Genomic DNA, 15315 nt, shown 5'->3' on the forward strand with positions numbered 1-15315 from the left:
TTCCCCAACAAAAAGACCATTGAGTGCCAGTGGAAGGCCTCCCATGGGCGCCCACACTGCTCGACACACACTAACACTGCACTGGAGACACACAACTGGCATCCTGTGGGAATGGGCTGCAGTGGGAAACCAGTCTGATGCTGCTGCAATACTTTTTTTCAGTATTTTAGTTCTTTAGAGTTATTCATTATTGATCAATGTGTCAGTTTAGTCTTTTTCTTCTTATTTGTCTTTTTTATTTTTTCTGCATACCAAAACTGAACAACAAAGCTTGTTTCACACACACACACACACACACACACACACACACACACACACACACACACACACACACACACACACACACACACACACACACACTAGAACCCCAAAAGTGGCCTGGGATTGTTACCATGGTGACATGAAAGCTGTGCAGTGCCTCTGTTTTTCAACTTGCTTTGGAGGAGATGAGAGGGGGACGCAAGGGGGCTTTTACAAAGCTTGTCTTAAATCTTTTAGATAAAGGAAAACAAAAAACTCTTTTGGAACTGTTTTACTTAAGTAGTTTGGTGACAATGTCTGTGTCAGAGATGTGAAAAACTAATGGCAACTAATCTTCAAAAAACGAGGAAATGCTTAAGTCATCATCAAGTAATTTTGGAATTAATGCTTTAATGTGCAGAAGTAAGAGCTTGGCTACCAATACAATGCATATATGAGTGATCCTGTGTGTGTACAATGTGCAAGTCAAAAATAAAGTAAAAAGTGAGAGACATACACTATGGCTTACTGTATGGCAAACTCTAACACTGTCCCCAATTGGGCTGTTTTATTGTGATGGTGCTATTGTCAACTCTGCTCTGTCTCTTCACTAAATTTTAACAAAAACAAACCATTCTAAAATCTTAGTGTTTAGTTTTGGGGAATATTTATTAACAGGCACTCATGTGGTGCAGTGGTCTATTATGCTAGCTTACCACTGATGAGATCTGGGTTTGAATCTCAGAAGTTGCTATTGGCCAGCCGAGCACCTACACAGACATGATTGGCAATGCCTAAGGAAAAAGCATGTCAGGGGTGTATTTCTGCCTTGTGCCCAGTGTTTCTAGGGTAATCTGGACCCTGACGAAGATGGTAGTGAAAATAAAATATTAAATAACAGTCTCAATCACGTTTAAAGTGACAATCTACTATTGATACTACATGATAAAAAAAAAAAGTTATTTATTCATTTACTTCCCCTAAATTCATCCTGGTCAGTGCCATGGTGATTATGGCACCACAAAGAAACACTGGGCAACACATTCTCTCACAATCACACACTTACTCAAACCAATAAAAAATTAGAGTAACATTCCAATTGTGTTTTTTAAAGAGAAAACCAGAGTACACATAAAATACTTTACAGTAACTGAGGCGAGGTACTCACTTTCTTGCACAACAACAGAAATTGTATATATCAATTATGATATATAAACAATGTTTATTAAAACAGTGTATTTAATTTAATATTTGTGTTAACATGAGTTTATGCTATCTTACACCTAAAGTAATGATTGTAATTGATCTACCAAAAAATTTTTTAAAGCTTGACCTTATCCTTGACTCATGGCTTATTTCATGTGATTTATACTCTCGTCAGGACTGTTGGATGCTGGCTGCAGCTTCTTGTCTCCCACTAGGTTTGGGCAGTGTCCAGACCTGAGGAGCCAGTGTGGGAAAACAGACTGGAGCCAGGCTCCTGATTGCACCCACTACCGCTGAGAGAGAGCAGGAAGAGTGGCCAGAGGGGAGTCGACAGGAATGTAGAAGTACAGAAAGAAATGGGACACAGAGCACCACACGAGACCTCTTGTTGCATCAAGCCAGCTTTGCATGTGTGTTTACCTCATTTTTCTCAGCTGTATTCAGGAATAAAAATAATACATGATGTGTGATTTATACCTCTTGCCATATTCAGATTTATTTCTTCTTTGATGTTACATGCATGCTTTTAAATGTAGAAGTGAATAACTATGCATATAGCAAACTGTTCATTGATGCTGAAGAGCACGGCTCTCAGACAATGTAAGTAAACAGTGATGGCTTCCTCTTTTACATAAACTTTGGTGAAAGTGTGTGTGGAAACAACTATCTCACACAATGGAGAGGAAGTGTTCCTCGAAGCCTTCTCCGTTCCATGAAAGAATTCCCCACCCACTCCACATCCTCCTGCTGAACATGTCTTCTTTGTGTTCATTGTTTAAAAATTTTGTTTGTTCAGCCGCAGTTTTCATTTATTAATAAACCTTCCCTATTCCATGACAGCAAAGCAGTAAAACAAACAATAAGCAATTCATTATGTGCATGATCTTACAACATATAAATAAGAAAGATAAACATATTCACAGATTAGGTAACAGAAAGACCATTGGCTAAACTTTGCAGCATGTGATTATGAGTGATTATAATAATGACAGCCGGTGACATCTCTGTGCCAGTATAAATAGGGCTAGTTTGGCTACACCCTTTAAACTCTTGTGCTGATCATATGTAAAACAGCTCATAATTTGCTGCAATGTACTGTAACTACTAATTAATTTACATTTATATAATCATTAAGAAGACAAGAAATCTGCAAATCTGGCCAAAAAAAGATTCACATACGCAAAAAGTAGACTTGCTTTGACTCAAAGTACAAAAAAGTACTTCATGTTTATCTAGATGAACTTTAACCAGACAAATTGACAAACCTTAAAAGCATGTGTCAGTAAAAAAAACAATCTTTTTATTTGCTTTTGATAAATTTTAATAAAAAAATAATTTAGTGTTAGTGTGGTTTAACATGCTGTAAGAAGTTGTGTGTGTATCATTAAGCTTCCATGTGCTGCTCACCTGAGTGCCACCCTGGAACAACATTAGGTTCTGTCATTGCATAACCTGAACGCCACTTTGAGTACCGGTACTGGAACCTTTTTCACAAGTGACCAGTGGAACAGTTTCAATAAAAAAGGGGTCCATTAAGGTTTATAAAAAATCAAAATACTCAGTGCTTAAGTTTTACAAACCGATTATTTCATTATTTCTAAACTTGTAAAATACTGAACAAAAATGATTTATTTACTCTGCTAGTTAGGTCTAAAAATAATGTTTGGTTTTAATACCACCTGTAAATTTAGTTTACACTAAACATTAGGAAGAATTTCCTTTTTAAAATTTGGTTCCAGACACTTACTTACAGTTTATCCTATAATGATCTAAACTGCCACCCAGTGGTTAAAATGTACACTGAGTACCTTTAACTATAATAACCATGATAAGGACACCTAATTTAAGTTTACTTTCAGATGTTTGGCTCATATGAAGGGTGGAGACGATATGATGATTTCAGTCAGTGGACATATCAGATCATCAGACAGGGAGGGAAGGAAGGAAGAGGAAGGTGCTAGGGGAACAACATCTATTTTTATTTAGCGTTAGGTCAGAGGCTCCAGGGCTTGTTTGTGGGTATGAAGGTCACATGTCATTAAGAATAAAAGTGTGTGTTTGTCTTTGTGTCCATCTTTCCACCCACAACTTTAGAATTAGCTAGAACCATTTACAGGCATGCCTTGGTGTTATGCTTTATTAGTTGGGATGTGATAAGCAGGTTCCACAGCTGTAGAATTAAAGCAAAATGAGGCAGTGGAGGATCCAGACAGCAACTGGCCATTTAATCATAGGTTGCAGATTTGCTGTGAGGAAGGAAGAAAAGACAAACGATGGAATGCTGCTCGTCCATGGCAGCTAGCAATTTGGGCTTGACAGGACTTATTTACTTTCACCAAGCAATGTGGTGCTAAGTAAACTCTTTTGTTTCTGTAGAAGTTAACAGAACAGAATTACATTTTCTTTTGTTTTATGCCACCACATACACACTAATAAAGATACACCATGCTTTGGGTGTGTGTGTGCACACAATACAGCATGTGGACATTTAGTCTGGTGGGAACAAGAAAACAAATTATATCAGCTGAGAACACACCCCAAGCACCACTCACCCCAAAAGCTAAATGAAATACAAAAATCTTATAGGAAAGTTTTGAATTAGACAGTTTAGAGTCACTATAATACCACAGTGATTAATAGATTTGACGCTCACTTAATTTGAAAAAAAAATATGTGTGTTAATAAGCCAATAAATATTTTTAGGATCATTTACACTTTGTGTGCTATGTGTAGTTTAAGTGTTAAGAAAGCTTTTTTCATCATTCATAATAGCAGCAAGGGAGGCAATTAAGGCTGTTGTGATAATGCAGAGCAAATAATAATCATAATGCACAGGGACATATTTATACAAATTACTGTGACTGTTTCCTTTTCAAAAGTAACTGTTACATAAAACGAGACAGACAACAGGCTTTTAGTAACAGTTTCACAGATCAGGCTCGGTCATTGTTTCAGCTGCTGTGTGATAACACTGACCAGTACTTGCAAAAACAAATGTACAGAACACTGATCCCTGAGAGAAGAAAAAAGCTTTATTTTTTGAGTCTTCAAAAAAGTTGATTTTACTTAATATTTTACTTGATTATTTACCTTCTACTTACTACAGTTTAAAACACATTTTACTCTAGAACCAGGTGATTTGTATACTGATGTTTCAACAAGCACGTAATTCCTTATGAATCTAAAACAGAGAGGCAAAGATCCTAAATTATGTTCATTTATTTTTCTACTCTATCCCAAATAGGGTCACAAAGAGACTTAAGCCACTGGTACATACCGTAGGTGCCAACCTATTGTAAGACATAACATAACTTGGGGCACACAACTAGGGGCAATTTAGAACAGCCAATACACTGTGCATGTTTTTGGATGATAGAAGAAAACCAGAGTATGTGGACACAAGGAATACATCGAACAGATAACGACCAAATAATGACCAAATAGAACAGTTTTTCAACAGAACTAGAACTGTGCATCATTTTTTGCTATATGTATTCACAATTCTGTCACTTTTGCTTGGTTGCAGCTTGCAGATTTATGTACATGAATGAATTAGCTTTAGCAATAAAGTGCAGAAAGAGAAAAAAAAAGAAGAATGATGGAGAAGAATTTATTAACTAGCAGACTAATAACTGTAACTGTGCACTAATGTTACTTGTGACAAGACAATTAATAGTTAACTATTAGAAACTTAACCATTAGTTTATTTCATCTAGATCAAATTAAAATGTAGTATATACACAATTTTGACTTATTTTCCTTTATTGGATTAATTCTCAACACAACACACTGTTCTGATTTGTATAAGGTAAGGATTTGAAAAGTTCTTGTCAATTTTAGCCCACACCTTTACTAACAGTCAGAGCAACTTGTTTGCAGGTGCCATTTAACCTGATGTTACAAATTGTTTTTTTAAATTAAGGTCTGTAAATATTGTTTGCCGGTCCTAAATTCAACGACTTTTTTTTAACAGGTGTTCTTTTACTACTCTGTGACGTCCTTCTTACAGTCCATTTTATACAATGCAGTTTTTATTTTTGGCTAACCAAACCAACTATCAGTTTTTTTATGCTACATTGATCATAGTGCACACCCAACCAACAATGATTAATCAGTCACAGCTATTGGTACATGATGATGACTAATGATCTTCATGAGAAGCTCATTACTCACTTATGTAGTGGGAAAGATGAACTGAAGAAAGAAAAAGTTGGTAAGTGTTGTGCAGTGAAGTATAAAGTTCTATGGCATATGGAGTGCATTTTGCATATGGAGTGCGACTAGTCGAAATGTCATAAACTAACTAACAACTAATCAATTAGAACTAAATGATTTATGCTAAGTAAAAAGAGATCGAGAGTAAAGAACTACAACCTTTCATGGACTTTTAATTTTATAGACTTTTAATATTCTTTATAACAAATCTGATAAGGATAAAATACCCTCCAAGGTTTATTAGTTTGAATGCAATTATTCCCTGACAGAATCTTCTACTAACCTATAAGCTCACAAAAACTTTAATGGCGACATAATTGTCAGTTTAATCCTACACAATAAAAACCGATATATATATTTGGTTTTAATGCCAAACAAAGAACACCGTTTTAAAACTGAATTAAAAATGCCTGTTTAAAAGAATATTAGTATTTTTATCATTTTATGTTAATGAACAGCTGGTAATATAATTTAAATGCATAAGTAAACTTTAGTAAGAAACCTTCTGGCATTTTTGCCACCCGATAAAAAGTTCAGTCTGAATAAACAAACCCAGTTTAGTCCCGCTGTAACTAGATTAGTATGTGTGTTGGCACATAAAAGCAAAGAGAAAGAGCGACAATGTTAGTTTCCTTTAAAACTAAGATTTTAATATTCTGCTATTGCTTTTCATTACACAGTTTAGTCCAGCATCCTTAAAATGTCAGTTCACACTCATTTGCTTAATTTCACACAATTTGTTTTGGAAAGATTTAAAGCAGACAAATTATTGAAGGTGAAGATATTTAAATGTTAGTACAAGAGGCATAAACAGATTAATCAGTTTATATAAACAAAACAGGTTATTAGCGCACACTTTACATGGAAAGGCACATAAGGAAAGCAACACAAACTAAAACCAACCAGCCCAGCATATTTTATATTAAATAGGAAAGGAAGCAATGTATAAGATAATGCTGGGCATTAAATGATATGTTCAATAGCTCAAAATAATAATAAGCACATTGGAATCTTGTCCTTACTGAAAGTGAAATGCTAATATTGCATTATCTTGGAATAACACGTATGACTGGATAAATGAAAACTTCTATCACTTTTTGTAATAAGGCATAGAGTTCATATCAGAAAACATCATTTAATGTTATTTCATACATACAAAATGTGATAGAAAAATAATCATTGTTACAATGGTTATAAATAGAACAATACATTTCCAATGGTAAAACAGATTTACTTAAAAAGGAAGCTTAAGTTCACAGGCATAGTATGAAACAGACACACCCTCACACCCACACCCATAATTCTATAATACTGATGGTAAATCAAACAAGTAAAACAAAATGAAACACTTTAGGTAAGCCAACACTTCAGTTTTTTATGTTAACTGAAAAGCTGAGCGGCTTGTTTAGTTAGAAAACAAATGATTGTTACAATATTTTAAGTGGTGATGTCCACGAGTCAAAAAAGAAGACCACTATATAATTAGAATCCCTGGACATTTACATAGTACATGCATGAACCTACATACAAATAACTCAAGGTAGATACTCCCAATCCACATGCTAGCCAGATGTGAAGGATTAAAAATGATTTAACTTGAGCACGCTCAGTGTTCTTAATTGTTTCCATGTTAATTCTAGGCCTTGGTGCAATCTATTATCTGGAAGACCGACTGATAAAACTTAATTCATGTACATGGCACTTGCATAGTGTTCTAGTTTTGAGATGCTATTAGAATCAAGTTTTATTCCACAGTTTTTTAACAGTGTAAAATTTAGAAAAGGATACAAGCACTTATGTAATGCTAAATTCAATTTACAAAGAAAATCAGTGTTAAAATACTGCTGATATTGTCACTGACGACTTCTCTGTAACAGTTTTGATGAATCGATATTGTCTTAAAAGCTTGTTTTGATAGGGACTTCATGGATGTGTGAAAGAAGTGCAGAACATTCAAGCTGTTATCAAACCCTGTTTACGCCTGGTCACTTTATCCGTCTTTTTCCTGGACTGTCTCCTGATAAAACATTACCCCTACGCATCTGTACTTGTGGTAAAATGAGTATCTGGTTAGCTGAACAAGAATCTGATTGCTGCATCATGTGTAATACTCAAATTATGAAGTGTGTTAAGGGCCACTTGTTCTTCATGATATAATGTAAGAAAAAGGGTTAGTTTTAAACACATCTTAAAGAGATTAATATATTTATACTTGTATAATATATATTTTACATTTATTTAGTCATATACTTACTGCATTTTGAAGACAAGCTTCTGCTCAAGGGAGAGGCACTGCAGTTTTTGTGTGCACTGGTACCATTCACACTGGTGCTTTAAATCACTAGAACTTTAAGCTAGATGTATGGAGCATTTAGTATTGGGGTTTAAGCCCAAAAGGGGGAATTTTGTACAAAAATGTGCTTAAGTATGAATCTGATTGTATCTGCATAATCAAGCAGTTGCTATGCATGTTCTTTCTTTCTGGATTTAAACTGCACTTTGTTCCTTCATAAATGTGTAAATGGGGAAAGTCTTCAGAAAGAACACTGGAAGTGCACCTTCTTACTAATTTCATGTGATTTATTATTTTTGGAAGTAACTGCTGCCACAGTTGCAGGTAATTTCATCTGCCTCCCAAAACCAGGTGTAAATCAACCTAAACTGTGTCGCCAATTTGGATAATTTACAGTTATTATTTTAAAATGTTTGGTTTCAAAACTGTTTATTTAATAGGTTTGTTTTATGCCAATTTGGTCACCCTGTTCAAAAAAGCATGAACGGACATCATATGTTTGAAACATTTTAGTCAACACCTTGATATTGCTAAATATCTAGATTTAGGATTTACACCTTGAAATCGAATTGCATTAGTTTTACCAGTATCCTCGACACTGTTTACTAGTTCTGCCATATAACTTTACTTCAAAAATAACTTTAATCATTTTTGTTTTTGTACATCTAACCATGTGTGTAGTTTTAGGTAGAAAATCCCTGATATAATCAAGATGTTCAAAAGCGACCAGGTGTAAATGGGTTCTTAGTCGATACTCATTACTGAAACCCAAAGTAAGTATCAGACAGTAACCAATATACATGTTAACACATGGCACACCAGTAAATAAACCTGTAAATAATGTTATATATAAACTATTTCAATGAATGTAATTAGTGCATTTTAGTGTAGTTTTTCCATGTTGAAGAAGTGAGGACCTTGAAAATAATGAATTAACAGTGATGATATCAGTCATTTCAATGATCGTAGATAAAATAAGGCACTTTCGAAGTTTAAAAAATTGTTTTGGTCTCTTAAGTCTTTTCATTTTTGTAAAGAAATATTTTTTTCCTTGTTCATCACATTTGACATCAAACTGTTGTTTTATACAAAAAGAATATATGGTGAAAAATATAATTGTTTTTACTTACAGCACCTGTATATCAAAACGTATGATTTAGTATATAGTACAATTATTCTTATTTCTGGATGCATGTAATAGTCAATCATGGCTTTTACCTTCCTAATAAACATTTTAGCTTTAAATGATCCAGAACAGATTTATCTCTCATTTTCATCCTTTTTTCCCTTATGAACATGCTGAGCCACATTATTCAATATAAAAAACACATTACACAGTCACAATACTTTAATCCAGTGTGATCCCCACATTGATTGAGCCAAAGTGACTTTAATGCTGAAACCCTGTCTATTATGAGAAACAGTAAGAGCCGACGTGTCTGTGTGAATGGCTTAGAAATAATGAGTTAGTAGGTGCATTATTGCTTCATGACAGTTCAGTAAATATTATGGAGACTAATCACCTGACCATGGAGGTCTTCAGTTTGAGGAAGTGGTCAGTTGAGTTCTGCACTGTGTTAAGTAAATTTAATCTGCATCGGCGCTCACCAGCAAGCTGCGAGTACGAGACAAGCGAAGGACGAGTGCCAGAGAACTGGTCAGCAGACAGGCAATGGTCAGGTCATCATTGGGTGAAGAGTTGAGAATTCTTAGGGTCATTGGGTTAGTTGCTGGTGGCAGCTGGGTGGTTAGGAAACAAACGGACAGACAGAAACAAAAAGGGGAGAAAAAAAAAAATCACATAGGACACAAAAGAAAAAAAAGATAGAGAAGGAGATTAGTTTCAGCTAGTGACAGTTGGATGACATGACATTGCTAATCAGAGCTAAAGTCAGAGAAACTGCTTAAATTTTATATTAAATACTGCAAAATCATGGAGCACTCATGATTTCACACAAACGCCCAACTCCCAGGTGAAAATGGTTAAAGAAGCAGAAATTACAGAATACAAATAAACCAACACCACCTAATGGTTAGTAGCAGTCAAAAGTGATTATGATTGTAGTTTTGATTAAAGAGGTCAATAAATGAGTGACTGCTATTAAGCATTACAGTGCTTTTCTAGTCCATAAAGCCATAAAGCTGCTAATATTAATGAGTTTGAAATCATGAGTAGTTAAAAGAGGTGATCAAGAACAACTGAGAGATATAAAAAGATGACAAATTCATCTTCAAAATACGAAAAAACTGCTTTAGACTCTGAAACTTTATTGTCTTTGTAACATATCTATATACAATATTTCAAAAACACAATTCTAACTTAACAAAATATCAAAACAACTTCTAAAATACAGATGGATAAAATAAGAAAAATAACAAAGCTACTAAATAATGACAAGGAATATAAAATGTACTGCAGGGAAGTAGTCATTTCTATAATATATGAGCCTTCAGAAACATGTCCTGAAGAACAAACTTCCTAGTTCTTTACATATACAATATAACTTTAGAAATGTTCATGCCTTAGACATACTGCTTTTATAAACATTTAAAAAAAGATCATCAAAGTAAATATGCTCTTCAATGGCAAACAATAGCAAGCATGACAAAAGCAAAGAAGTTTACAGTAAAATAAAACGTAGAAAATTGAATATTTCTTCAGTTCTTCAACTCATACTGTGCCAACAGAAAGGTGCGATTCAATACATCATAGTATGGAAAGCATCCTAACTGTTACAGAAATAACACTTCCGTGACAATATCATAATGTTGGAGATGTTTGGGGGGAAAAGGGCTTAAAGTCTTAGGAGTCACCCTGTTCAACATCCATCACACACTAATTACAATTTGACCATGAGTTTCTGTCAGTTGTTTTCCTGACAAATGGTCTGTCTGGTTTACAGAAAAAAGCTATGGTGATTTAAGATTTAGTGCAAACTATTTGTGCTGTATTTTTATCTTGAGGTATTTCAACATGGGGAGCCATTAAGTCAGTAAGCACAGAATATCACCGTAATAACAGTTGGTGATGAAACACTATCAGCTGTGTTGAGCTCAGATTCTGCTCAGATTCAGTGCTTATGATGACTCCTCAAATTTAGTGTCAAACTTAACCATGTGGCACTGCCCAAGCCCTTTGACTTTACACGTACATGTGACTTATTGTTTAAAAAACCCCTTTACTTCAATTTACTCACTGCATACTTCTAACCATTGACTGAGTCTCTCCAATAACACTACAGCTACCAACTGAAAAGGTGGGGGCTAAACCTGGTTCCCTTAGGACCTAAAAAGCCCAAATATAATTCACTTGAGGTTACTAGGCAAATAAACCTGCAAGTAGGCACAAACTATACCAATCTCAACAAATGAGCTTACAGGTGCTTAAAAGGAGACAGGAATGCCTGCCATCCCTACCACCCAGAGAACATAATTAATTTTGCTCTCAAGGACAGAAAATGTATGCTATATTATTAAACTAATAGTGTATGATAAAGTAAAAGCTTTTGTACCACAACTTATTTCTTTAAGTACTGTCATAAAATATATTGTACTACTCTAGGTCTTTGACTTTTCTATATTTGCCAAGCCAGACTCATTTGCTTACTTGTTGCCAAGAGAGTGTCTAGATTCCATTATGTGCTTCTACACAGGGTGTTCTTTCTTTGGGAATAAGAACACACCATTCTCTTCTGCTTACTGGGATGTCCAAATGAAATGAACTATTAAGCTTTATAAGTAGAAGAATCATCTTAACATGTTAGCAAACCAGAAGATGTATTTTATAAGCAAGGTTTCAGCATTGTTGGAATTGTATAATAAGTATTTATCAGGCTTACATTTGCTGAAGTTGATTTACTTTTGCTATTAGTATGAACTACATTAAAACATTACATAAGGTCATGGGCAGTGTGCCAGATGGAACAATTTGACACTTTGTGCAATTTCAGAATGTTTTTTTTATTAATCTGGTCAGTTTGTTGATTATGTGTTAAGTTTTTATTTTGCTAATTCAATGTTTAGATCAATGACAGCTTACATTTATTTCCATATTTAGAAGTCATTGCTTTTACATACAGAGTTGGTAAATCTGAATAAATTGGAGAAATACATTGTAGTAATGAGGTAATAATTTTTTAGATACTTTATTTTTCCTTCAAAAATTTATATTTAAAATAGTACTCATTTATGCCAATTGATCTACATATAAAGGGTAATGTGTTTTATATGCAATAAAAGTACATAAATATAAAAATAAAATGATACTTGTTATAGGTTTAAAATATGCAGAAATGTTACACAAGAGGGCTTTTTATCATTTTCATAAAAGAAAAGTTGTAACAAAACTTTAAAAGGCTTCTCACATGCTGTGCAAGGCTGACGTAATATTGCATAAGATACTTTCTTAATTTTTAAGAATAAAAGTACTGTGTACATTGTTGCCTGGTGATCATTGCATTAAATAGTTACTTGGTCTTTAAATATCAACAGACTCATTCTTGTAAACATGTTCAATAAAGTAAATCCCCTTTTGTGAATTAATAAACAAAAAGAAAAACCGGAATGAGAGAAAGATTACTAAATGGAATAATGTAGGAATGTACATTAAGTACAAAACAGTTACTAAGACAAACATGGTATAATCAACACCATGAAGTGAGTTTAAAAAAATATTAGAAATGAGCTCCATCAGGCTTCATTGACAGGGTGTGATAAGGTATTACCCTGGTTCTCAGTAGAACAGCTCTGGTAAACAGTCCATTTCATTTAAATAACCCAAAGAGTTGATAAAATCTTGAGTTATAAGAGATGTTTCATCGGAACATGCAGCGTGATAAAACCACTTGTGAACGCATACTGGACGGAACTTTATACACTTTATATTAAGCACTATGAAACATACATAACAGTGTCATTAAGGTCCCCTATTCACACCTTGAATTACAACATGTTTTCAGTGAGCAGTTGTAAACTGAATGTGAATAATAAGCCAGACTGCAGGCTGGTTGCCTCACTAAACAGTCTAGTTTGCATTGGGTTTGAACCTCAGGTTTAAATATTAATACAGTAATTATAGTATGTTTGAATCATGTCATTGTGGGATTATGGCATCCAATTATAAAGACAGCACTAAAACCACTACCCTCCTCTCATCAATATTAACTGGTTTACTGTAATACTGATTAAAGAAGCCAATATCACAATCCAGTCTAGTGTAAACGTGGCCGATAATCTCTTATTCTGTTTTACTCAAATTATGTTTTGCCTGAACAATTAAATTATTTGCCAATCCCACATGTTATGCTGATGACTGGTATCTATCTGATACCTAATTAGCCAGCTTGTTTGTCACACAGGTAAAATTAGATTTGATCACATTTGGCATATCTCTATGCATGTATGTATTTTTCCGCACTTCTATATTTTCATTGGAAACAGTGAGGGTGGGAGGAGTAGTAATTGTCATGTTTGAGAGACAGAGAGAGCTTATAGTCCGGATTTAGCGCCATCTGATTTCCACCTTACTGGACCGCTCAAAGAAGCTTTACGGTGAAGAAGATTTTCATGTGATGATGATGTGGAAGCAGCAGTGCATCAGTGGCTACGCGCTCAATCAAAAACATTTTTTGCTGATGGCATTAAAGAGTTGGTATGATGCTGGGAAAAATGCATCGGGAGATGACTATGTAGAAAGGTGATGTAATTTGTTTTTGAAATGATTAATAAATAGAGTTAAAATACAGATATACTGAACATTACTGTAATTTTGTCATTGCCAACAAGTCCTTGATGATCACATGGTGATAACAACAATAAACATGATGTGGGTGGTGTGGAAGGTGACCATTTCTTTTTTAACTCTTCTTTTAAAATCCAGATCCCGATAGCCAGACATAAATTTTAGGATAATGCAGATGTGTAAATAGGGGCATCATGTTTCAGTTTTTTTTTCAAATATATTTACACAGATGAGCCACAACATTATAACCACCCGCTTAATTACATGTCAAAACAGAACTGACCCACAGTCCACAAGACATCTGAAGGAATGCTGTGTTATCTGGTATCAGGACCTTCTTCTCTACATTGCAAGGTAGATCATTCTATATTGCATTATAGTGCTATCTCTTCTGCAGGTAAACAATGCACATGTGACCGGCAGTGATCTTGTTAAAACAGGATTCGTCGGACCAGTCGACCTCCTTTCATGTCCAGTTTCAGTGCCTGCATACCCATTGTAGGTGCTTTCTACAGTGGACGGAGGTTAGCATGGGCAATCTGACTGGCCTGCTACTACACAGCTGCATACTCAGTAGGGTTGTCCCTCTTCAGACCAATGTCTAAAGGTCCAACACCACATGCTGTCCCAGAGATATTTTAACCAAGTCATCTGACCATAATGATTTGGTCAATCAAGTCTTTATGCCTGATCATATGTGCTTTATAACACGTATACTAACAGTAACCACCATCAGCCCAACATTTAATTTATCCCTCATGTGAAATGCACAACTGTTACTAAACAGGCATTGCCATGCACATTTTTAAAAGGTAATCCTTATGTTTTGGCTCATCAGTGTACTTTTGAAATGTCAGTTAGCTGATGTTAACAATGTATTTTACATTAACATCTAACCATAATTTTCAGTTTCTTAATGGCATCATTATGTAGGTGTTGCATGGGCAAAATATAAAGTGTAATTCATTTTCTGACTGCATCTTCTGTACTTCTCCAAGATGAACATGTTAAAAAAAACACACAGACACACAAATAGCTTAAACACTAGAGCTAAACTAACCTCTTTCTGCGGTCACTACCCTTTGGTAAGGATGGACGCGCATATCCTGCCTTCGTACTTTAGTAGTCACTGCACCTGCTTAAGACGCAATATTACCAATAAAACAGAAATTAACATCAGATAACATAACACAATTAATTTAAAAACAACAAAAACACAGCAAAAATTAATCATTAGGCGAGTAAGAGAAAATAAATCAAATGGATTCTATTAAAAACACAAGAGCTCTATTTTCACAGTGCAGCAGTCTCACCATCACATATTTGAACCATGAAAACAGAGCCCTTCACATTATTTCTTAAAACCACTCAAAACTTAAGATGCTTGTGCTAGAATTGATTAATGAATTCAGGCAGATTCATATAAACAGACGTAAGTGCTGTGTTCATTAATTCAGTTCATAAAGTCAGCTATAATACTGATCATTCTCTGAAGGAGTCAGAGTTTAAACATACAGGGTATGCAGCTGACGTTAGCTTAAACTGTAGAAATATATTAATAGCACATTTATAGCAACACAATCATTAGTATTATAGATCTTTTTCATTTTAATTTGTCATT

The 15315-nt window shown here is 34.6% G+C and overlaps 1 protein-coding gene across 1 annotated transcript in view; it reads right to left on the minus strand.

The window, feature by feature from the left end:
• Positions 1–9136: 9136 nt before the first annotated feature.
• Positions 9137–15315, minus strand: part of qki2 (QKI, KH domain containing, RNA binding 2) — a 41373-nt gene continuing 35194 nt past the window's right edge. The window contains exons 8-9 of the mRNA XM_063002991.1: positions 14755–14832; positions 9137–9694 (exon numbers count right to left, since the gene is read on the minus strand). Coding sequence (XP_062859061.1) covers positions 9678–9694; positions 14755–14832 — 95 coding nt within the window. The 3' untranslated portion in view covers positions 9137–9677. The remainder of the gene's footprint in view (positions 9695–14754; positions 14833–15315) is intronic.

The sequence above is a fragment of the Trichomycterus rosablanca genome, chromosome 10 (assembly GCF_030014385.1).
Source record: "Trichomycterus rosablanca isolate fTriRos1 chromosome 10, fTriRos1.hap1, whole genome shotgun sequence".
NCBI lineage: Eukaryota > Metazoa > Chordata > Actinopteri > Siluriformes > Trichomycteridae > Trichomycterus > Trichomycterus rosablanca.